This window comes from Hypanus sabinus, chromosome 23, assembly GCF_030144855.1.
Source record: "Hypanus sabinus isolate sHypSab1 chromosome 23, sHypSab1.hap1, whole genome shotgun sequence".
Taxonomy (NCBI): Eukaryota; Metazoa; Chordata; class Chondrichthyes; order Myliobatiformes; family Dasyatidae; genus Hypanus; species Hypanus sabinus.
Window position 1 is genome coordinate 7,822,107 of NC_082728.1, and position 24,478 is coordinate 7,846,584.

General features: G+C 42.0%; 1 protein-coding gene across 1 annotated transcript; it reads left to right on the top strand.

Annotated features, from left to right (window-relative positions):
* Positions 1-1,410: 1,410 nt before the first annotated feature.
* On the top strand, positions 1,411-23,115 carry LOC132379926 (voltage-dependent calcium channel gamma-4 subunit-like). Its single transcript, XM_059948281.1, has 4 exons — positions 1,411-1,633; positions 17,858-17,941; positions 19,502-19,642; positions 21,606-23,115. The coding sequence occupies exons 1-4, from the start codon at positions 1,417-1,419 to the stop codon at positions 22,148-22,150; spliced, it is 987 nt and encodes a 328-aa protein (XP_059804264.1). The 5' UTR covers positions 1,411-1,416; the 3' UTR covers positions 22,151-23,115.
* Positions 23,116-24,478: the final 1,363 nt, after the last annotated feature.

Genomic DNA, 24,478 nt, shown 5'->3' on the forward strand with positions numbered 1-24,478 from the left:
TTTTTCTCATCCACATGCAGAGTCTAGAACTCAGTACTTGAAAAGATGACAGAGGCAGAAATCCTTATTGCACTTAATATGTATTAAATCTGCAGGGCTCCAGTACTACAGCATGAAAACAGGACACAGACAGATAGCTCCTTTACATTGCGGACCTCCTTTGTTATAAATGTTCTATACTTCTGATGCAGAGATGTCAAGGCAACAGTGAGAAAGAGAAAGCTCAGGCATCTATGAGAACTGAATGGAGTTATTCTACAAAGTCTGCATTCGGATTCCCTAATGATAGGAAGATGATATGGTGAGTACAATAAACCGAGGTAACAAGAGGTTAATCTGAAAAGAGTCCCAAAAGGATGAAGGGTGAAAGGGCAGGGTTACCCAATGAATTAAAGGTAGGAACATGTAGATGGAAATATCAGCCTTCCTCCCATAATCCTGCACATGCTCTTGAGCTGAGACCGGGGATCTCTCCCAGTCATCAGATTCTACCCAATGCCATGATGTCCACTTGGTACCTGAACAGGGCTCTTTTGATTTGTTCTCTCAATGCCGTCAAGCTTTCAGGGAATCGCTGAAATGACAGCAAAACATTTTCAATCAAACGGTAACAGACCATTCGGTCATCATGTCTGTGTCGGCTCTTGTAAAGATATCCAATTATTCCGTGCAACTCCTCTTTCCTCATTGGTCTTTGTGCCTTTTCCTGATCCAATCAAACAAGAGCAAACTCAACGTGAACAGAAGTGCCACCAAAAGCCAACCGAATCTTCCCATCGCAGTGACAATGTTCTCAGTGTTTAACACACTTCACTCCCCGCGATGCCCACTTCGTTGTGAAAATGTTGTTTTCATTGCACCAGGCACGGGATGATTAGACACCGCGTGAGATTCGGAAATGTCAGACACATCTAGACAACTCCCCGAATACCCACCAGACTTTCGCTCAGTAACCGGACAGCCTGCCTCCTGGATGTGGGGCTCCCTCAGGCGCTGAGCATTTCCAAGAGATTTTCAGTTCGAGCATACAGGCGGAACCGGGTCACGTACCAGAATCCAGTGACGAGTGAATCAGGAGGAAGTGGCTAACGCTGCCTCTCTTCGTCGGTTCGCCCTTGTTTCGATTCTCCCAGCAGCGCAGGAGGAGAAGGGCAGACGAGGGGAGGCTGTAAGCCATCCTGAACAAAGCTTCGGCAGACTGAATTGTGAAGTTGCCCGGCTCCGTTGCAAACAGTGGTTTTATCTTCCTGGGGGTTGAAGCTGGCCCCGCTGGAGGGAGGAAAAGCAAGAGCCAGGCAGATGGAAGTTGGGGAAAAGCAGCATGTTCCCTGGGAAAGCTCGCTCCTGCCGTAGGCAGCGCTGGCCTCAGGTACAGCCTTCCCCTGTCTCCGCTCGCTGGCCGGATTATGATGCACCATGGGCTGGTGCGACCCCGGAGTACAGATGCTCTTCACCATGATGGGCGCTTTCGCAGCTTTCAGTCTGATGAGCATCGCCATCGGCACCGACTACTGGCTGCACTCACGGGCTTATATCTGCAACGGCACGAACAGTACCACCGAGGAAAACCAAGTGAAAAAGGAGAAAGGGGCCATGATCCACTCGGGTCTCTGGAGAGTCTGTTGTGTGGAAGGTAACGTTTCCTCGTTAAATGTACACCGCCTGCAAACTGGTCAAGACAACGCCAGGGTCGGGGCTTGGCGATGGAAGGGTTTTGTGTTTCACCATTAATCCTTTAAATGGTATTCTGGGTTTAAGCGAGTGTGGATTTCACACACCTGCCTGCTCTACCAGCGGTGGAAGACGGCACGGTTTAAAATAAACAGCGTGTATAGTGTTGGAAGGTATACCGTGTTAGCAAACAAACCGAGGAAGCAGACGATTCCTCTTCCAAGTTTAATCCCACCGAGAGACACAAAGGGTAGGTTTAGTGTGAGTTTTATTTTCAGTGTGGGGATCTTTGACAATCACAGCCTGTGAAGCCTGTGGTGCTTTCAAAAGGAGCGGGGTTTGGTGGTGGGGCTGGGGAATGTTCACGGCTTCCAGTATCCTCCCGAGTTTATTCGGTTATCGGCGGCGATTATCTCAAACCGCGGGTTAATGCTTTCTAAGATACCATTTCTGTTTCTCGGCTTCACTGCATCTCATCCGCAGCCGAATTCAGATAGTACACAGGAGGACACGTGTACCTCACTGTGGTATCTCCCTCCAGTGTTAATATCTCTGCCGAGAGTCACATCAACTGTTCCTGAATGCTCGGTTTTGATGCTTGTTATGAAATCAGTTTATGTAAGCTCCACGGAAAGAGGTATTATTTTTATATAACAAATATTCATCTTGTCACAAACAGACTGGCTTTTGGAGAGACCAAATAAGTAGTTTCGGTCTTCCTGCCTAAATAAATATAACCCCGTTTTTTTTTGGGGGGGGGGGAGATTACAGTGGTGATTCACGAGACTGATTCCTGGGATCTGAAAATTTTTGGGGCGAGATGATCCTACGAGGTGATGTTGAGCAGAGAGTACGGACGTGCCCCAGAGTTTAGAAGAACGTGAACTCTAATAGATATAAAATTATTATCTGATTGCTTGCAAGGTTCTGATATTTGGAGCCTGAACCGGAATCAGTGTCTCAGAAAAGGGTTTGGCCAGAAAGGAGTGATTTGTTCCCCGCCCCCCCCCCCCCCGCCGGAAAGCTGTAAATCTTTGAAATCTTCTTCAGATGGCCCCGGTGGTCAATTGTTGAGGTTCCCTCAAGGCTGAGATCGACATTGTGATCACTAAAGGATATGGCGTGGCACGGTTAGGGGCGTCCTTTCACTGAACGGCACTGCAGTCCCGAAAAGGGTCAACAGCCTCTATCTGTTCTTATCTCTTAAGTTCTTAAACGGAGTATAAAACATTGCTCCCCGTAGTACTGGTACCAAAACACCAGTTATAAAGAGTGCAGAATTTACGGTCCAAATGGACATTACCAGATTATGTCCCAGATGTCTCTCCCCACCTTCTTCACTTGGACCTTTCAGCACTTCACTTTGTACTTTGCTTCCCCATTTTTATCTGGTTTTATATCAAACGTATCTCCTGATAGCGACTTCACAATCGAGCCACTCTGACTGAACTAGTTTCCCTTACTGTGTCGTACTTGTTATTACTCATCTTTCGGACAAGTCAACGAGAATGACGTAAAATAAAACTTAATACATTGAAGCAGACACGGCTGAAGGAGACAGCCAGCAAACTATTGGGCGTGAAACCTTCGAAAGACCTTCGTGCAGGTTTCCACCATAGAATTTCAGTCTATACGCTCCCTGCCTTTCTCACCCTCTTCACAATCTGAACTATTTCCCCAACATCGTTTGCTCCGACTGTAGAATTAAAGATCTTGGAGGTCTTATCTGTTGGGCTATTCTGCTGAATTTCATAGTGATTAGAAACCAGGAGGTTGATTTGTGCGACGTGATAAAATAAACATTTCATTCATTTCGCTATTTTAATCTCTTGGGAGTTCACATTTCTGGTATGAGACTTCTAAAGAAGGAGCAATGATTTGCTTTTATAGTATTTACTAGAACACTCAAAGTTAGACGGTCAGGCAGATGCAAAAATACCACAGGCATTTTCTCTCTCCATCTTTCTCTCTAAAACAAGTGAAAAATATGCAGATGCTGGAAATCCAAGCAACACACACAAATTGGTGGAGGAAGGATGTGTTAGAAACCTGAAAGTCAGTTCAGGGCCAATTTTAGTATGGATGCAGTGGTAAAGATCCTTCCAATGAAGTACTCGCTGTGTGAATAACACTATACAGTGAGCGGAAGGGAAGGGAGGGATGTGATGGAATCACATTTTATACATGTCAACAGGAACTCTAGACAGTGAGGTCAAATGGCAACTTTGGTCAATTTCCCTGTTCCTAACCTGGAATTTAGGCACAGTGATAAAGCTGTAACTGGTAGTGTACACCCTTTTTTATTCTGTTGGCAAATACATCAGTAGTAGATGCCAGATATTTGCAGCATTTATACTGAAGGCTTATGAGATACTTCCCAGGGCAGCTTATGTTACATCTTCAGGTAACATTGGGAAGGCTACAGCTAGAGAACCATGCACATTTCTAATCACCATGCAACAAGAAGGTCATGATTTCACTGGAGAGAGGGCGGAAAAATGTCACAATAATGTTTCTAGGACTTAGTATTTCAGTTATGACTGAATGGGGAGAAACAGAGGAAACTGAGCCAGGAGTATGCCAAATTCTAAATTGGGGAGATAGTAGGAAGTGTTTTGCCATTGCAAAATGGGTGAAGATAGAAGGCACGGATTTGGAGTGAGGAGTAAAGAGGATCTGAAGAAAACCCTTTTCCCCCAAAGTGTGGTTGGAACCAGGAATGCACCACCTCAGGGTTGGAGGCAAGTATTCTCATAACACAAGGTGTATCCAGAAATGGCAAGGCGCGTAAGGCTATAGACGAAGTGGGCTGGTAAATGGAAATAATACTAGTTCTTGATGGCCAGCGTGGACAAGGTCAGCTGAAAGCCCTGTTCCTGTGCAGTAGATTCCATGATACATGCCAACACGAGCTAAGGAATGGAATGTTGTCCTATAATTTTCCCTTACTGGGATTAACTAGAAACCCATTTCCAATGTATTAATAAACAACATAATTTTCACAACTAATTCTCCAGAAAATGAGGTTTATATTAGAAAGGATTTTTTTAATCCCTAGTGTCCACTCTCCAATTCTGTTTTCAGAAGCTAAATTTACTCCTGTGATCTGTCATTGCTGCTAAGTATGAATCAAAGTTAGATTTCCACAGAACTGATCTGCTGGATATTAATATAGCAAGCAGAGCCAAAGGGGAGATGAGAAGAATGTTTTTAAAGTAGAGAGTTGTGAACTGGAATGCATAAAGTTGACAAGGCAGTGGAAACGGAACCAATAATATCCTTCAAAAGGAAATTAGATAAATACCTGAAAAAGATACAAATGCAGGACTGGAGAACAAAAACTGGATTTTGATACCAATTGAGTTGCTCCTTCAGTACAAAGGGCCAAATGATTACCCTCTATAAGATTTGTTATCCCTACACAAGGCAATGTAGAGCTCAGTTCCTGTTAAACTTTTACTGTGCCTCCTGCAGATGCTACAGCCAACATCAAATCTTTATCATCCTGTATCCAAGATGTGCTGCTCTATGATTAAAAGATTCAAAGTATATTTATTATCAAATAATGTATAAATTATACAAAATGAGATTTGTCATAAGTAAGAAACCTGAAAGAACCCATTAAAAAAAGTAAAGACCAATACCACAGAGAAAGAGGGAAAAACAACACAAATCATGCAAGACAACAGAAATGAGCAATAGCATTCAGAACCAAATTGAGTCCTGAGACCTGAATCCCAGGAACAGCCCAGAAAAGGCCCAAGTCTCTATTTCAGTTCATCATATTAGTGAGGCAAATCACTGAAGCTCGCAGACACAAAACACAGCAGCCAGGACAGTCTCACAGCCTCAGTGTTGTGAAGGGAAGCATGAACATCGCAGGAGAGCAAGCAAAATTTGGACCAACTTTTGCCTCTGGTCCTGACACCTTGCCTTTCCAGTCTATCTGGGCCGGAGTTTAAATTGTCTATGACTCTAGAATATTGCCTGTTATATTTGAAGGATAAACGCTGTGGTATTGATTCATCAGCAACACAAGTGGTAAGAGTTTTTAAAAAATATTTTCTTTCATTAATTCAGTTTAGAGGATGACACAACTCCTAATTGCTCTTAAAAGATAGTTTTAGGCCATACTTTAGCAGTATTTCTGGAGAAGCTGCTCCCATAATACAGCTTATTACAGTGTTACAGGATTTTGACTCAACGATATTGAAAGAATTTGTCAGGAATACTTGGAGTTGATAAATCAAACAAACAAAAGTGTTGATGAGAGTCATTGAATATTTGAATTTACACAAAGTAATTAATACCATTGTTGAGAACATTAATAACCCTGGGTTACAAAGACAGAGCGAGTAGAAGATTGGCTGAGGCTCAAAAATCAGCAAGCACAAGAGAGGTTGATTTTTTTTAAGAACACCAGATGCATAGCAGTGCCCCCAAAGTTAGCAGTTTTGGTTTTAATATACACTCAGTGGCCACTTTATTAACTACAGGAGTGTACCCAACAAAATGGCCATAGGAGTAGAATCCGGTGTGGTCTTCCGCTACTGTAGCCCATCCAATTCAAGATTCAAGATGTTGTGTATTCAGAGATGCTCTTCTGCGCACCGCTGTTGTAACGTGTGGTTATTTGAGTTACTGTTGCCTTCTTGTCAGCTTGAACCAGTCTGGCCATTCTCCTCTGACCTCTCTCATTAACAAGCCATTTACGCCCACAGAACTGGGACTCACTAAACGTTTTTTTGCTTTGTGCACCATTCTTTGTAAACTCTAGAGACTGTTGTGCGTGAAAATCTCAGGAGATCAGCAGTTTCTGAGATACTCAAACTGCCTAATCTGAATCTAAAAATTATTCCCTGGTCAAAGTGACTTAGATCGTATTTCTTCCTTATTCTGACATTTCGGCTGAACAACTCAACCTTTTGACCATTGCTGCATGGTTTTATGCATTGAGTTACTGCCACATGATTGGCTGATTAGATATTTGCATTAATGAACGGTGGTATAGCTATACCTAATAAAATGGCCACTGTGTGTATATTGATCTAAACTGGGTGATAGAGGACAGCATTCCCAAATTCAGCAATGTCACCTAACTGAGTAAACCATAAACAACAAAATACAGCAGACAGAGTGATAGAATAGGAAGAACATGACAGGTAAATTTTAACTTAGAGATGTGGAAAGAGCAACACACACAAAATGCTAGAGGAATGCAGCAGGCCAGACAGCATCTACGGAAAAGAGTAAACAGTCGATGTTTCGGATCGAGACCCTTTGTCAGGACTGGAGTAAAAAGATGAGGAGTCAGAGCAAGATGGTGGGGGGAGGAACAAATATAAGGTACAGTAGTGGGTGATAGGTAAAATAGGGAGAGTGGGAGGGGTGAAGTAAAGAGCTGGGAAATTGATTGGTGAAACAGCTGGAGAAAGGGAATCTGATAGCAGAGAACAGAAGGCTTTTATAGAAGACTGGGAAGGGGAGGAGCATTAGAGGAAGGTAATGGCAGGTAAGAAGATGAGGTGAGAGGGGGAATGGTGAAGGGGGGGGCATTAACAGAAGTTCAGAAATCGATGTCCATGCCATCAGTTTGGAAGCTACCCAGACGGAATACAAGGTGTTGTTCCTCCATCCCGGGTATGGCCTCATTGTGGCTGTAGAGGAGGCCATGGACTGACATGTCAGAATGAGAATGGGAAGTAAAATTAAAATGGGTGCCACTGGGCCATCCTGCTTTTTCTGGCAGTAGCAGCGTAGGTGTTCGGTGAAGGGGTTTCATCGAAATACAGGAGGCCACACCGGGAGCACCTGATACAGTAGGTGACCCCAACAAAATCTCAGATGAAGTGTCACCTCACCTGGAAGAATTGTTTGGAGCCCTGAATGGTAGTGATGGAGATGGTGTAGAGGAAGCTGTAGCACTTGTTCCGCTTGCAAGGATAAGTGTCAGGAGGGAGATCAATGGGGAGGGATGAATGGACAAGGGAGTCACGTAAGGAGCGAACACTGCGGAAAGCAGAAAGTGAGAGGGAGGGAAAGATACTCTTGGTGATGGGATCCCATTGAAGATGGCAGAAGGTGCAAAGAATTATGTGCTGGGCGTGGAGGCTGGTGGGGAAGTAGGTAGGGACAAAAGGAACCCTATCCTTGGTGGGGTGGCAGGAGGATGGAGTGAGGGCAGACATGTGCAAAATGGAAGAGATGCAGGTAAGGGCAGCATTGATGGTGGAGGAAGGGAAGCTCCTTTCTTTGAAGAAAAGGGACATCTCCTTCATTCAGGAATGAAAAGGCTTGTCCTGAGAGCAGATGCGGCAGAGACAGAGGAATTGAGAAAAGGGAATGACATTTATACAAGTAACTGGGTGGGAAGAGGTAAAGACCAGGCAGCTGTGAGAATCAATGGGTTTATGAAAGACATCAGTAGTTAAGCTGTCTCCAGAGACAAAAACAGAGAGATTGAAGAGGGGAGAGAGGTGTCGGAAGTGGACCAGGTAATTTTGAGAGCAGGGTGGAAATTGGAGGCAAAGTTGATGAAGTCGACAAGCTCCGCATGGATGCAGGAAGCAGCACTGATGCAGTTGTCGATGTAGCAGAGGAAAAGTTTGCGAGTGATACCAGTGTAGGCTCGTAACATAGACTGTTCCACGTACCCGACAAAAAGGGAGGCATAACTGGGACCCATGAGAGTGCCCATGGCTACACCTTTTGTTTGAAGGAAGTGGGAGGAGCTGAAGGAGAAATTATTGAGGACCAGTTTTGCCAAATGGGGGAAGAGTGGTGGTGGAGGAGAACAGGTTGGGTCTGCTGTCCAGAGAGAAATGGAGAACTTTGAGGCCTTCCTGATGGGAGGATATCAGTGTTTAGGGACTGGATATCCATAGTAAGAATCTGATTGGGGACAGGGAACTTAATCATTGAAAAGATCAAGAGCATGTGGAGTGTTATGGATGTGGGTACGAAGGGACTGAGCAACACACACAAACTACTGGGGGAACTGGGAAGGCCAGGCAGCATCTATGGAAAAGATCTCAGCCTGAAACGTCAACTGTACTCTTTTCCATAGTTGTTGCCTGGCCTGCTGAGTTCCTCCAGCATTTTGTGTGTGTTGCTTGGATTTCGAGCATCTGCAGACTTCCTCTTGTTTGAGGAAGGGACTGAACCAGGGCAGATAAAACTGAGTCGAGGTAAGTAGGTACATGTTCAGTGGGGCAGGAACAAGCAGAAACAATGAATCTACCTGGACAGGACAGAAAGTGATACATTTTGAAAAGAAGATATAGGGGAGGCAGAATTAGGTAAATAGATGCAAGAACCGACATACCTGGGCATCTGAAACTGAGAGATCTTGAGGCAGTGGTACATAAGAGAAAGCTGTAAAATATGTAATTCTTAATTTAATTAGAGGCAGAACTGACTAGAGAAGCAAAGAAGGTATACTAAACCACACAAAAAAGATAATTCTTAGGACATAGCTAGAGAAATGTGTACAGTTGTCAGTACCTCAATTTAGGAAGAATGTCAAAGCTTCTGAGAGAGTCCATTCATTCACTGGATTTGAGGTATGATAACTAGTGAAGAGACTGGAAGAGATTTGCCTGTTAAGCCAAGATAAAAAAAGTTAATTTGCATTGACCAAGGCATTTAAAATCAGGAATGATTTAGTAAAATAACATGGAAGTTTTCCTATTGACTGAAGACTACATATCTCAAAGACAAAGGACTAAAGTTATTGACTAAAAGAACTCGGGCCATGTGAGGGTCTTAGTTTCCAAACATGTTCAGCTGCTTCATTTATGATGTTCCTTCAGTCATAAGGTCTGAGGTGGTGATGTTTGCTGATGATTTCACAATGATTAATTCCATTCAAAAGTGCTGAGCAAGTACAGTAAGATCAATGCCAATTCAGGCATGGACTATAACCAGTTGTTAAGATTTGCACCACAGAAGTTCTAGGCAATCATCATTTCCAACTAGAAAGAATTTAACTTAGACCTCATGATATTATCACCACAAAGTCTCCCATCATTAACATCTGAACCAGCCATATAAATATGGTGATTACAAGGGCAGATAAGAAGTTGGGTATGCTGTAGTGAGAGTGCAGCTTTATGAACACTGGACGTACAACACTCTCAAAAGCAAAGTAGCCAGTTTGACCCCATCCACCTAAACACTGATTTCCTCTATCACTGGCAAAGGATGGGCCTTGTGTCACTTTAAAGTGCACAGCAGTCACTTGAAAGATTCAAAGTCAAAGTCAATTTTATCGTCATAGGCATAAGATTCCTGTATTCAAGGATCCAAAGTGCATTTATTATCAAAGTGAATGTGCAGCACGCAACCCTGAGTTTCATCTTCCTATAGGCAGCTGCAAAACAAAGGAACGCTATGGAACCCCTTCAAAGAAAACATCAAACACCCAATGCAAAAAAAAGAACAAATTGCACAAATGGCAAAAAACAGGTGAATAACACACAGAATATTAAACATCAAACCTCAGAGACTTTGAAACAGTCTAGGATTGTTCAGTTTAGTTCAGTTCAATTTGCAGATTAGTAGTAGAGGCCTATTCACAATTGCAAAAACCACATTCCCAAATTTACAATCCCTACCATGAAGACAGCAGGTACAGGCAATACCACCACCTGTATGTTGCCCTCCTAGTCATGCATCATCTTGACGTGGAGATACTTTGCCAGTCTTTCATCACTACTGTACCTACTTGCTGTAAATTCTTTAACAGCATTGTGATAGTAGTTTCACTAAGATACTGTGGTTTACAAATATCACCCACCACCAACTTCTCAGCGGCAACATGGGATGGTTGATGGATTCAGCCTTCAGCCAAGGGATTTCTACGGATGTACCATTGAAAGCGTTTTAACTGGTTGCTTCACCATCTGGTATGGAAGGGCCACTGTACAGGATCAGAAAAAGCTGTAGAAAGTTGTAAACTCAGCCAGCTGCTTCATGGGCACTAGACTCCCTAGCACTGAGAACATCTTCAAAATGCAGTGCCTCAAAAAGATGGAATCCATCATTAAGGATCCCCATCACCTAGGACGTGCCCTCTTCTCATTGCTACCATCAAGGTGGTGGTACAGGAGCCTGAAGACACACACTCAACATTTCAGGAACAGCTTCTACCCTTCCACCATCAGGTTTGTGAATGAACATTGAACCCACGAACACAACCTTACTATTGTTTGCTATTTTTTGCTCTCTTTTTGCACTACTTAATTTTTATAAACATTTCTAATTGTAATTTATATTTTTATTACTGTGTATTGCAGTTTACTATTGTCACAAAACAACAAATTTCATGACATATGCTAGTGATAATGAACCTGATTCTGACTCTGTGTTTTATTTGACCCAAGTGAAATGGCCTTCAACCATTGATGAGTTCACTGAATAAAGATCAGGATTATCCTCAGAAAAAAATGGTTCACAAAAAGAAAAAGATGGATGTGACATTGTGCACACTGGTGGTGGGGGTAGGGGATTGTGTGAGAGAGAGAGAGACAGAGAGAATCCAGAGTTCAAATAATCCACTAGAAAATATTTGAAATGGTGGCATTTAAACAAGTTACTCGTGGCTGCAGTCACCCCATGCAAAGAGACAGGGACATCAAAGCCAGTTAATACACCGCCTTGACTCCTGGCACAGAGCTTGGTCTGATGCTGTTGCTGGGACTGAATGTAAAATCAACTTGTCCTGAATTCCCTGGGTTCTCCTGTTACAAACTGTAATAACTCTTTATCCTTCATTACAGCAGGGGGCTGACTGTGCTTCTGTTTGCTGTGTTCACTATAGAATACTTTTGTGAAGATGCGTTGCTTGACCCCATTCAGAATCAGGACAATGCCTGGAGCAGTTTATTCTCAGTCTCCTCACTTGCTCCTGAAATGCAGCATGCTGAAATACAGCATTTTCTCTCTGTAACGGCAAATTATTTCAATTGTACACACAGAAATGCACAACTCCCATCCACTTCTGTCCTAAGGAAGGGACACGGCAGCTCAGCCAGATAACTCTCTGCTGTAAAATGACATAACTTTGCCCCAGCTTTCAGTCCCTCTTCTTCTGTGGCAGCAGAAGCCCCCATTCCATGCCAGGATTGTTTCCTTGCTAAATTCTCCATTTATGGTCCATATAACTGTAAATATTCATTTCTAAAATAAAATCACAGATCCCACATTTCCACAGCAATTTTGATGTTTTGAAATGACTCCATAAGACCATAGGAGCAGAATTAGGCTATTCAGTCTACTTAGTCTGTTCTGCCATTCCAACATGGCTGATTTGTTATCCCCCTCAACCCCCTTTTCCTGCCTCCTTCCTATAACCTTTGACACCCTCACTAATCAAGAACCTCTGTTTTAAATATACTATACCCAGTAACCTGGCCTCCACAACTGCCTGTGGCTTGAAGCTTGTTCAAGCTAAGTGAACAACATTATAACCACAAATCACATGGAACAAGCAAAAAATAAGTTTTGCACAGCAAACTCCTACCCAAAGCAGAAGGTAAATTCCTAGATAAATACACTTTCATGAAACAAACTCAGATGCTGGAAGTGTGAAAGTACTCAGCAGATCAGAGTGCACCTGTGACCTTTCATCACTGGTTCTGATGCAACTCCATGACGTCCCACTCCACTGGTGCCACATTTGCCTAACAGATATTTGCAGAATTTTCTTTTTTAATGCTGGTTGGTTGAGGGATAATTATTCAGCAGGGAGCCTCCCCTTCTTCTCCTTTGAGGAAAGGACCTTAAAAATCCTTTAGAGAGAACAGACAGATTTTCTTTCTTAGTTTAACATTTATTATCACAGATGGCACCTCAGACAGTGCAACATCCCCACTGTACTACACTGGAGTTTCAGACTAGAAACTTGCCTTCCATTTGCAATGAACTTATGAAATAGCATACAAATGCTATCACAGTGCCAGCGACCCAGGTTCAGTTATGCCACTGTCTTACATTCTTCCCATAACCATGTGGGTTTCCTCTGAGTGTTCCTGTTTCCTTCCACAAAAATATACAGGTTAGGGTTAGTAAATTGTGGGCATGCTATGTTGGTGCCGGAAGCATGGTGACAGTTGCAACCGTCCCCAGCACATCCTTGGACTGTTGGTCAACGACACAAAATGACACATTTCACTATATGTTTCAATGTATATGTGACAAATAAAGCTAATCTTTATTTTTAAATGCATCCTGTCCACAGCTTTTGCCTATCAATCTTCCTATTTCTTTCCTGGTTGGTTTAAAATAACTTATTTCTGATTACTAGCTCATTAAATTAATACTCTTCAAAAACACTCTAAACTTCTGTGCCCCTCACAAATTCACTCCTATTGCCACTTTATGTTTTGTATAATGGTATCTATCACACTTTATAGCCTCAGGTTGTCCAAGGAGCTTTCTGGTCATTGTTATACTCTGGAAATGTAATCACTGTTGCAACACAGGAAGGCTGGCAACCCCTTTGCAGGCTCCAAAATACTTAAATGTTCCAATGTCCAGCTAAATTTCACTAGTGTTAATTAAGAGGCAAAAGTATGATCCCACAAGATCAAGGACAACTACGATTTTCTTCAAAAGGAAATAAGAAATCATATACAAGTACCTGACAAGTCAGCGAGGGTCTTGGTTTAATATCTCAGACAAAGAAAAACAGACGCACTCTAGAGATTTCAGCACTCTCACACCGTGATACTGAAAATTTCACATAATCCATCCTCAGTTATTTACAGTAACACTTTAATGAGATCATTTGGATTAACAACTGCATCCCACTGCAGCTCTTGAATGCTCAAACACAACATCTACACCTGGCACTACAAATGCTAAGTGAAACAAAAAACACTGCAGAAGGGTGGAAATCCAAAATAGTCTTTGTGACTGGTCATCAATCTAAATCAAGCAAACTCCTCTGGTGAACTATATATACCTGTCTGGACGCACCCCCTGCTGACTGCTCCTGTGGCTCCTCCCACAGACCCCTGTATAAAGGCGATTGAGGCAGGAGCCCGGCTTCTCTGTCTCCAGGATGTAGTATGGTGGTCACTCACTGCTTGTTCCTTCTTCCAGTCAATAAAAGCCGATATCTCACCTTATGTCTCAGAGTGAGTTATTGATGGTGCATCAACTCCATTTTTCTTTCTCCACAGATCCTGCCTACACCATTATTTGCAGCATTTTCTGTTATTTCTGGTACAAAGCGTTTTAAACTCAATTATCTGTTCAGTGTAATGATTTTAGCAAATGCTTTCAATGATCACATTGCTTATTGATTTTTATTAAGTAGAAAAGTATTAATTTAGTTTTCAGTAAAATGTTAACTCTCTCAAACTCTAAAGAGGTCTTTAGACAATGAGTGGGATAAAAGAGCGAAGTTACTGAACAGATCAAGATTTGGATCCAGGGATTCTCAACCTGGGGACCATGGACCCCTCGGTTAATGGTAGGGGTCCATTGAATAAAACAGTTGGGAAGCCCTGTTTGGATCCAAGTCTGATAACGGATACTTAGTTTATTTATGTGGTTAACATTTTTGATATCTGAAAATATTGGTAAAATGTCGAATATTCCTGAAATTATTTTCTTCAATAAGATCCTTCCCATAAGTACACTTATAATAAAAAAGTTATGTATCCAACATGACATTTTCCTTTGACATATACAGTAGATATATTACTCTGGAGATATAAATTTAACACTGACTAAATGATAGGATTGAGGAATGTAGAATGGAAGCAAAAGCCACATAGGCATTGCTTTTTTTTGTACCAAGCACATTGTCTGCTGTGATTAACTCACACAATGACTCCTCAACCTATTAAATTTACAATTCTAAGATGCTGTTTTGTAATAACTCCCACTTAACCTTCCTCTTAACTACCTGTCTCACCACACTTGCCAATGTAAGGGTCTCAACCTATTAATCTACCTCCCCTCCACCACCACATACATATCAGCCCCTCAGCAAACTTCATCCCCCCCCCCCCATGTACTGCCCTATATGCTTACACTCTGTACGTCACACCTACACTGACACAGTCACTGTCCCACTGTGTTTTCATATGTCTGGCTGCTACCTAGAAGAGTTCCTCTTGCCAAGGGTCACATTAACATAATCATTTCCTGTCAGTGTCACCTTAAGTACATTCATTAAATCTTTGTGCATGAACTAACCTTACACAGGAGATCTTAGTGGAGGAAGCAGGAAATGGGAGAGATGCACTATATTGGATGAGACACGGGCACAGCTGGTAGAGTTAATACCCACAGTGCCAAAAACCAGGTTCAGTCCTCAGCTTGGGTGCTTTCAGTGTGGCGTTTTTACATTCTCCCTCTTTTGGGTGTTTCAATTTCCTCCCACATCCCAAAGATTTGCCTTTTTTAATGTTAACTGGCTATTTGAAATTGTCCCACTGTGTACATGAGTGATAACATCTGGGCATAGTTAATGAGACTATGGGGAAATATATTTAAAAAGGAACACAGGATTAGTGTTAAGGAGCAGCTGATGGTCAGCATGGATTCAGAGGGCAAAGGGGCCTATACCCATGTTGTATCTCTGTACGAATATGACTTCATATATACATGGCAGTTGGATGCATGACTCCCCTAGACACTTGCTCAGAAGGCAGTGAGTAAAAAAATTTAGCCCTGGAGTTAATCACCAGAGACCTAGATGCTGTATTTCAAGGAATTCAATGAAATAACATGAACAGAAAAGGTCAGTGACTGTACATTGAAATGCCATATCCTAGAAGTTATACCTCACTTTCAGGCATATAATGCTCTCCTAATTATATACTATTCCATTCAGCAGTCATCTAGCTGGTCCACCTACTGGGTGGAAAGAGGTGTATAAAAAATATGTATATAATCAGATCTTACTGTTAATTTCAGGCAGACCTCTGTGACCCCAGCATTTTAAACTCTCACACCATAATCCCTTTCATTTGATGCTTGTAAATAAGAGGTCCTTCGTCCAAATAATTTTCTTGAAAGTTCATTTCATACTCTGAACATTTCTGGGCATAGGAAAATATCTTGTTATCTCTTCTAAATTAGTTTACTGCTATCTTAAATTAGCCTCTTTTAGTCTTAAAGTAAGCTGAAACAGATTTACCTTTCTACACAAATCCTATTCAAGAACCTTCAATTCTTTCTCAGCAGAATCAGAATCAGCTTTTTATCACCAGTAGTGTTATGAAATTTGTTAACTTAGCAGCTTGTTAACTTAGTGAGATAGTGTTCATTGGTTCAATGTCCATTTAGGAATCATATGGCAGAGGGGAAGAAGCTGTTCCTGAATCACTGAGTGTGTGCCTTCAGAATTCTGTACCTCCTTCCAGACAGTAACAATGAGAAAAAGGCACTTCCTGGGTGATGGGAGCCACCTTTCCAAGGTACCGCTCCTTGAAGATGGCTTGGGTACTACGGAGGCAAGTACCCAAGATGGTGCTGACTAATTTTACAACTTTCTGTAGCTTCCTTCAGTCCTGTTCATTAGCCACCCCCACCATACAAAACAGTGATGCAGCCTGTCAGAATGCTCTCCACAGTACATCTATAGAAGTTTCAGTGCTTTAGTTGACAAATCAAATCTCTTCAAATTCCAAATGAAATATAGCTGCTGTCTTGCCTTCTTTATTGTTTCATCAGTATGTTGGGTCCAGGTTAGATCCTCACAGATCTTGACACCAAGGAACATGAAATTGCTCACTCTTTCCGCTTCTGATCCCTCTATGAGGATTGGTATATGTTTCCTCATCTTACCCTTCCTGAAGTCCGCAATCAACTCTTTCATCTTACTGATGTTAGTGCAAGGTTCTTGCTGTGACACCAATAAAACTAGTTGGCATATCTCACTCCTGTACACCCTTTCATATCCATCTGAGATTCTACCAACAATGGTTGTTTCATCAGCAAATTTATAGATGGTATTTGAGCTATGCCTAGCCACACAGTCATGGGTGTAGAGAGAGTAGAGCCATGGGCTAAGCACACACCCCTGATGTGTGCCAATATTGATCGTCAAGGAGGATGAGATATTATCACCAATCTGCATAGATTATGGTCTTCCAGTTAGGAGGTGAAGGGAGGTACAGAGACCTGGGTTCTGTAACTTATCAATTAGGATTATGGGAATGATGGTGTTAAATGCTGAGTTAAATGGGTGACCACTGGGAGATCCTGCATTTTCTGGCAGATGGAGTGTAGATGCTTGGTGAAGTGGTCTCTCAATCTACATCAGGTCTCTCTGATATACAGGAGGCCACACCAGGGACACCAGACATAGCAGATGAGCCTCCTGTATTTTGGTGAGATACCATTCAGAGACCCCAAACAGTCCTTCTAGGTGAGCCAACACTTCACCTGTGAGTCTGTTAGGATCATGGATTGTATCCTAGCACCTACACTCCATCCACCAGAAAAAGCAGGATCTCCCAGTGGCTATCCATTTTAATTATACTTCTTATTCCCATTCCGACATACCAGTCCATGGCCTCCTCTACTGTCGTGATGAGGCCACACTCAGGTTGGAGGAACAACACCTTATATTCTGTCTGGGTAGCCTCAAATCTGATGGCACAAACATCAATTTTTCAAACTTCTGGTACTGCCCCCCCCCCCCACAACTATTCCCATTTCTCTCTCGCACCTTATATCCTTACCTGCCCATCACCTCCCTCTGGTGCTCCTTCCCTTCCCTCTCATCCACGACCTTCTGTCCTCTCCTATCAGATTCCCCCTTCTCCAGCCCTTTATCTCTTTCACCATGAACTTCATGAACTTCCCGGCTCTTTATTTCACCCCTCCCATTTTCACCTAGCATCTCCTACTTTGTATTTCTTCCTCCCTTCTTGCCACCGTCTTACTCTGACTTCTCACCTATTTTTCTCCAGTTCTGAAGAAGGGTCTTTGCTTGAAGCATTGACTGTTTACTGTTTTCCATAGATGCTGCCTGACCTGCTGAGTTCCTCCAGCATTTTGTGTGTGTTGCTTAAACATATGTATAACAATGTTTTAACAACCATTAATCATAATTCTAAACCCGGTAATGAATGTTTCTCTACCTAGCAGGTATCAGGCAGTTTATTTTGATAAGATGATCAGGATTCAAATACTGGTTACTTTCTGTTTTCCATTGTTCTAGGTTTTCAAAAAGGAAATTGCTTCAGAATCAATTATTTCCCTGAAGATGATGATTATGACCAGGAGGGTTCAGAATATCTTTTACGTAAGTAATTAAAGAGTTTAATGTTCCATATGTGGAGACACGCAGTCATTATTTTTTTAATCTAGAATATTTTAGAATGTGCTTTGTTAACTGAATAATTACACATTCACCCTGCCCTCTGATAGTGATTAGCACTGATTCACATACATCAATGATGAAAGTTTCAATAGCAGCATTCAAATGAGAATTAGATACAAGAATGAGGAAAGCAATTGACACAAGAGGAAGGAGGTGGATTATTTGGGCAGATCCACCAATTTGATAGCAAGGGTACCACTTGCCAAATGGTCTCCGTTGAAACACACACAAAATGCTGGAGGAACTCAGCAGGCCAGGCAGCATCTATGGAAAAGAGTAAACAGTGAACATTTCAGACTGAGACCCTTCTTCAGTCCAGGGTATGGTCTCCACTGTGTTCATTCACCAGTCCATCGTTCAAATTAACTCTGACAGAACCTGCGTTTGCCTTTCTTATTTCTTAAGACTTCTGCAACAATGGTGTAAATAACTTTAAATGGTAACAGGCTGCACACTATGATCCAATTATCCCTACCTGAGCTTAAGACAGTGTGAGCTTGACTCTACAGAAACAAAATAATCTTTTTGCTTCCCAATTTTCTCATTCTGCTTGAAAGGTGCTTCCACAGGTATACCTACATTCTGACACCTCATGTAGATCATGCTTTCCATGTAATCTAAACAGAGAGATAGTGTCCATACCAACAGCCATGCAAGTTTATTGTCTGGTAAGGATACAGGATAGGGATGGGGTGGAGCCCCGGATGATTTACAAACAACTACTTCCTTCTGAATCCAGGAATCTCAAAGTCAATTGGACCCAATTGCTTAAATTTACTTGGCAAGGACTGATGATCTAACCTGAATTCTTCCTATTGATTTTGATATATTACCATATTCTCTTAAGTCTATTAAAGTTAGGCCTGTGAAATTTCAAATAGAGATACTTTAGTTTTGTTCCATGTATATAGCTAGAATGCCTAAGACTTTTGTAAAATACTGTAGTAATTTTATGTATTGCACTGTATTGCTGCTAGAAAAAAATAAACAAAATTCATGACATCTGTGAATGATGACAAACCTGATTCTGATATGGGTCTCTGTTGTGGACTGAGAGCGGGAATGGGAGGCAGGGAGAGGGGAGTCAAAGTTGGGAAAAGGGGAAGGGAGAGGGGAGGGAGTAGGAAGCACCAGAGAGACATTCTGTAATGATCAATAAACTGATTGTTTGGAATCAAATGACCTTGCCTGGTGTCTCAGGGCTGGGTGTGTCTGCACCTGCACTACTCCCCACCCCTGCACTCCTACTCTGCCACCTGCCTCTCACCCCTCATGTGACACTCCACCCTCACCATTCCCAACATCCTTTGCTCCTGCCAGATTTATAAATTCGCTATCATCTCCACATTTGCAAAGACAGTCTTAGGCACATTTATTTATTTGGCCCTTGTATGCGTAAGTTTACCAATTCATCACTATGTTTTATAGATCTAACTGAATAATCAATCTGAACAATGATAAAGCAAGTTTTTTTTTGTCTAGGCATTGTCCGTGCTTCCAGCCTATTTCCCATCCTGAGTGCCATACTCCTGCTCCTGGCAGGGCTGTGTGTTGGAGTTGGCAAACTGTACAACAGCAAGACCAACATTATCCTTAGTGCTGGCATCTTATTTGTAGCAGCAGGTGAGTACCGACCTCCATTCCACTTCATTGCCTTTCTATTTGCACAAGACATATACTCATTCTCTCTCTCACACACAGCGTCCCTCTCACAAATGCTCAATTCTTTCTCATAAACCTGGTCCTTACCCAGGTACATTTGCTCCTCATACACATATCCACCCCACACATCCACACATGCATTCCTCCTGCTTCCACAGTCATTCGCACACATTCTACGCCTCACCCTCACACATGGTAACTACTCCCGTTCTGATTCATCCCTGGTCCCTCAATGCACTCACTGGTCATTCATTCATTTCTCACTATTTCAGACACACTCACTATCCCCAAACACACCAAGTACTCACTTTGCTGACCAACAGATAATGCTGCTGATTCATAATTATTCACAAGTATAAAGTTGATTGTAACACACATACTTATTCCAGATTTGTACTCTCTCTCCCTTTCTCTCTCACAAACTATTCATCAACTCTCAGATTATTCATATAATATCCTACTCTAAAACCAAACACACTTGACCACATTGGTTAAGCACACATGAAGAGGACAGCCTTTATCACATTCAGTGCCTCACAGATGTATACTGAAATATTTAGTGATGGATGTAATTTTTTTTAAAGCACGAAATTATGCACAGATGATTCACCTGTACCATATCTGGTCAATTACAAGAATGTGGTGATCAATGAATCAATCAGCCCTCCTATGCACAGGAAGCACTCTCTCCTTTGGTCTTGGGTGTTCGAGTGTGCATGCTTTCATCTCTGTGGTCTGGGTTTGTGCTCCCACATTGTAAGCTGCACAGTGTGAACTGATGTGATTCAGTAAAAGTTTAACCATACGACCCCATTGTAGCTTTTGCTCCGCACAAACAAAACATCACTTTATACTGGTGAAAATATAGTGATTCTGCTTTTCTTAATGAGGCTGGTAAGGTGTACCTAGCCATTGGGACTCTGGAAAGTTTATTGACAGTAAAATCTGTTGGCTAAGTACAGTTTACTTAAATGTAATCTTCACCAGCCCAACAAACAGAACTCAAGGAGATACAAGTGTTTGCACCTGTTGGAGCAATACAGAAAAGTGGAGACACAAAGCCTGTTACAAAAAATAAACTTTTGGAAGAACCTAGCAAATTAGGCAGCATCGGTGGAGGCAAAGAGATGACTGACAGTATCTTGACCTGAAACCTCAGCTACCTTCAGCCTCTACAGACACTGTTTGGGCTGCTGTGTCCTTCTCATAGTTTATTTTTTGCAAAAAGAACTCAAGAACTGACAGAGCAACATCTTCCTATAATACGTGGAGTCCAAATCCAGTATGGCCCACAATAGCCACGTTAGTCCTTATTGCCCACTATTCATGGCCAGAGGGAGCAACATTGGTATAAAATTACTGTAAATACTCAAGCTGGAATGAAAAACAGAAAATTTTGGAAATATTGTACATAGTCAGGCAGGGAGCACTCATAGAAAAAGAAACACATTTATCATTTGAGTTCTAAAAACTTTCATCAGCTTCCTACAGATGCTACTTAACCAGTTAAGTGTTTTCAGCATTTTCTGTTATTTCAGATTTCCAGCATCTGAAATGTTTTGTATTTCTACTTTGTGGGCAGACTGGCTCTGTGCACCTTTTTGAATGATGATTTGTTCCTTTACACAAAATACTCTGCAGATGCTGGGGTCAAAGCAATATGTACAACACGCTAGAGAAGCTCAGCAGGTCAGGCAGCACCCGTGGAAACGAACAGTCAATGTTTCGGGCCTGACGAAGGGTCTTGGCCCAAAACATTGACTGTTCGTTTCCACGGATGCTGCCCAACCTGCTGAGTTCCTCAAGCATGGTGCAGGTTGTTCCTTTAGTTAGTTAGTAGGCAGACTGGCTTTGCTTATTTAGTTCAGTAGGCAGATAGGCTCTGTGCATCTCTGTGACTGATGGCTTGTCCCTTTTGCTCTAGGACTGAGTAACATAATTGGGATCATTGTGTACATATCGAGCAACACTGGCAACCCATGGGATAAGGATGATGATGACAAGAAGAACCTGTATTCCTACGGGTGGTCTTTCTATTTCGGGGCTTTATCCTTCATCGTAGCAGAAATGGCAGGCGTCTTAGCTGTGAGCATCTACATTGACAAGAATAAGGTTGCAAGGAGCAGATCACACCGAGAATATCTGAAGACCTCATCCTCACCCTATTCCAGGATGTCCAACTACAGATACAGACAGAGGAGGCGATCCAGATCTGGCTCCAGGTCCGAGGAACCATCCCCAGCTCGGGAAATCTGTGCTGCCGGTAACATGAAGATGGTGAGTACTGTGGTGCCACTGAGTGAGATCTCCATGTACACTCTTTCAAGAGAAGCCAGCAAGCCGCCAGTTGGAGCCACCTACCTCCCGGAACAAGAGGAGAGTTTCCTCCAGGTACACAACTGCTTCCAAAAGGAATCCAAGGAGGGATTTGGCATGAACACGATGAACAGGCGAACAACACCAGTCTGAGGCACCAGGTTTACACCCCATCCCCTCACCACTCTGACTCATTTCACTTTCCCTGCCCTGTTGAAAGTACAGACCAGCAGAAAGGTCTACAGATCAGGAGCAGGGTGTCCCACCAGCCTGGCCTCTCTCTCTGTCAACAGGTCTTAGAATAGCCATGGTGAAAAATGGAAGAGATACGAGGACAAAGATTAACTGAACTGTGCAGAATGGGCAGCGGATGAAGTCCTTGTTATCTGTTTAAAATTCCCACACAGGAAATACTGAGAACATGAGATGCACCCGTCCTGTGTAATTGGTGAGAAACTTAACTGTTAACACGGAATTAACATTTTAAGCATTAATGTTTGCTTTTACATTTCATTCAACTGGAATACCAAGGTCAATGACTTGTTTTAATGTAAGCAGAAATTCTCAGTTTTAACCTTTAAATGACGGGAAGGTCTGATTAAATCGCTACTGCCAGTGAATTTTTGTTTTTGTTGTTCACCTGTCAGACACTGGGATCTGCACACAGCCCAGGGCATGGCCGAAGGATGAAATCCATTGTGGCTAGTCGACGGGTGCCTTACTCCGCCAATAACTTGCACCAACATTTTCTTCATTTTAGCCACTCTCCCGTTAAAAGAAATTAACCAGGATGTGTGTGCAGTGGAATTGACCATGTATATTTTACAACAATTCAGAAGATGAATTTTAGTGACATCATTTAGTGGCTTGGAGATGTTCAAAACCCAGAACAACTACAGGCTTGGATCAGCAAGTTGATTAACGTACTGGACAAAACCTCAATGTCTTCTTTGGTTGTGTTTCTTGTGGTTTTCCCTCCTCCAAAATTTGTCACTGTAAAGATGTTAAAAGGTAGCTGTATGTACAATCGTAAACCTGATCGCTAATCAGATTATTGTGAAACTAGGAGAGGAGAGAGCGACCCTTGTCTATCTGGCTCTTGTAAAGTATTTGTGATAATAAACTAGTTTCTGGACATGCTGGGAATCTCTAATTGTGCAAAGAAAGAGTGTTGTCCCAAAAATAGAGGTTCCTTAGAAACTCTCTGTCCGAACTTGGAAGGAAATTTCTTTCTGGAAAGAGAAGTGGTCAAGTGTATCAGGTTTCAGTAGCAGAATATGTAGGAGATAATGATCATAACATAAACTTTCCGTTAGCTACAGGATAGGAGGTGGAATCCAAAATAAATACAATTAATTGGAGGAAGACGTACTTCTCCAATCTGACCCAGGTAAACTGAAACTAGAAGCTGAACAGACAAAACCATAACATGACAAATGGGCTGCCTTTAAAGAAAAGATAGTTTGGGTACAGTTGAGCCACCTCTCATCAGAGACAAAGGAATATCAAATACAAAACTATCTATGAGATATAGAGGACAACAATCAAAGCTGTTTATGTCAAATGTAGGCTGGTAAATACCGTTTAAAAAATAACAAAAGATCTGAGGTATTGAAAATTATCAAAGAGAACGTATACAAAAATAAAAACAGCCAATAGTAGTAAAAGGGGAATTTGTGGACTAATGGTGCATGTTGGAGACAAAAGAGGCAACTTGCACATAGATACTGAGGATACAGTTAAAATACTAAGTGAATACTTTGCATCTGTCTTAAACAGGGGAAGGGGGTGTTATGAGAATAATGGTGAAGGAAGAGGTAGTTGAGACACTGGATACATTTAAAATTGACAGAAGAGGTATTAGAAAAGTTAGCAATTTGTAATAGGCAAGTCTTCTGGCATATACCCTATGATTTTAAGGGAATTACAAAATGAAGACTACAGAATACTGATTATGAGTTGCTCTTTGCTCTTTAGGTACAGGGCAGGTGCCAGAGGACTGAAGAATAGCAAAAATCTTCCTGTTGTTCAAAGAAACAGAGTAATAAAAAAATGCCAGTCCTTTTAAATCAGCTTTCAGAAATATTGATCTGGGACAAGATGAAGTCACCTGAGTATTGCTGAATAATTAAAGCAGGCCAGTGGGGATTTGTTAACAACAAACCGTGTTTAATCAATTTGATAGCAATTTCAGGGGGTAACAGATGCCATATTATGATGATAACATAATTAATGTGGTAAATGTGAACTTCCAGAAGATTGTGATAAGGTGTCAAATTCTAGGCTCATCAAAGAAAATGAAACAAATGGTATAAGGGTATTAATATCATGGTTACAAGAAAATCTGCAGATGCTGGAAATCCAAAGCAACACATACAAAATGTTGGAGGAAATCAGCAGGCCTGATGAAGGGTTTCAACACAAAATGTCAACTGCTTGCTCTTTCCCATTGATGCTGTCTGGCCTGCTGAGTTCCTCCAG

Excerpts from the sequence above, each read along its gene's own strand:
- LOC132379926 (XM_059948281.1), top strand. The coding sequence starts at position 1,417 with ATGGGCTGGTGCGACCCCGGAGTACAGATGCTCTTCACCATGATGGGC. Across the intron at positions 17,942-19,501 it reads GGGTTCAGAATATCTTTTAC|GCATTGTCCGTGCTTCCAGC; the intron begins GTAAGTAATTAA and ends TTTTTTGTCTAG. Across the intron at positions 19,643-21,605 it reads CATCTTATTTGTAGCAGCAG|GACTGAGTAACATAATTGGG; the intron begins GTGAGTACCGAC and ends CTTTTGCTCTAG.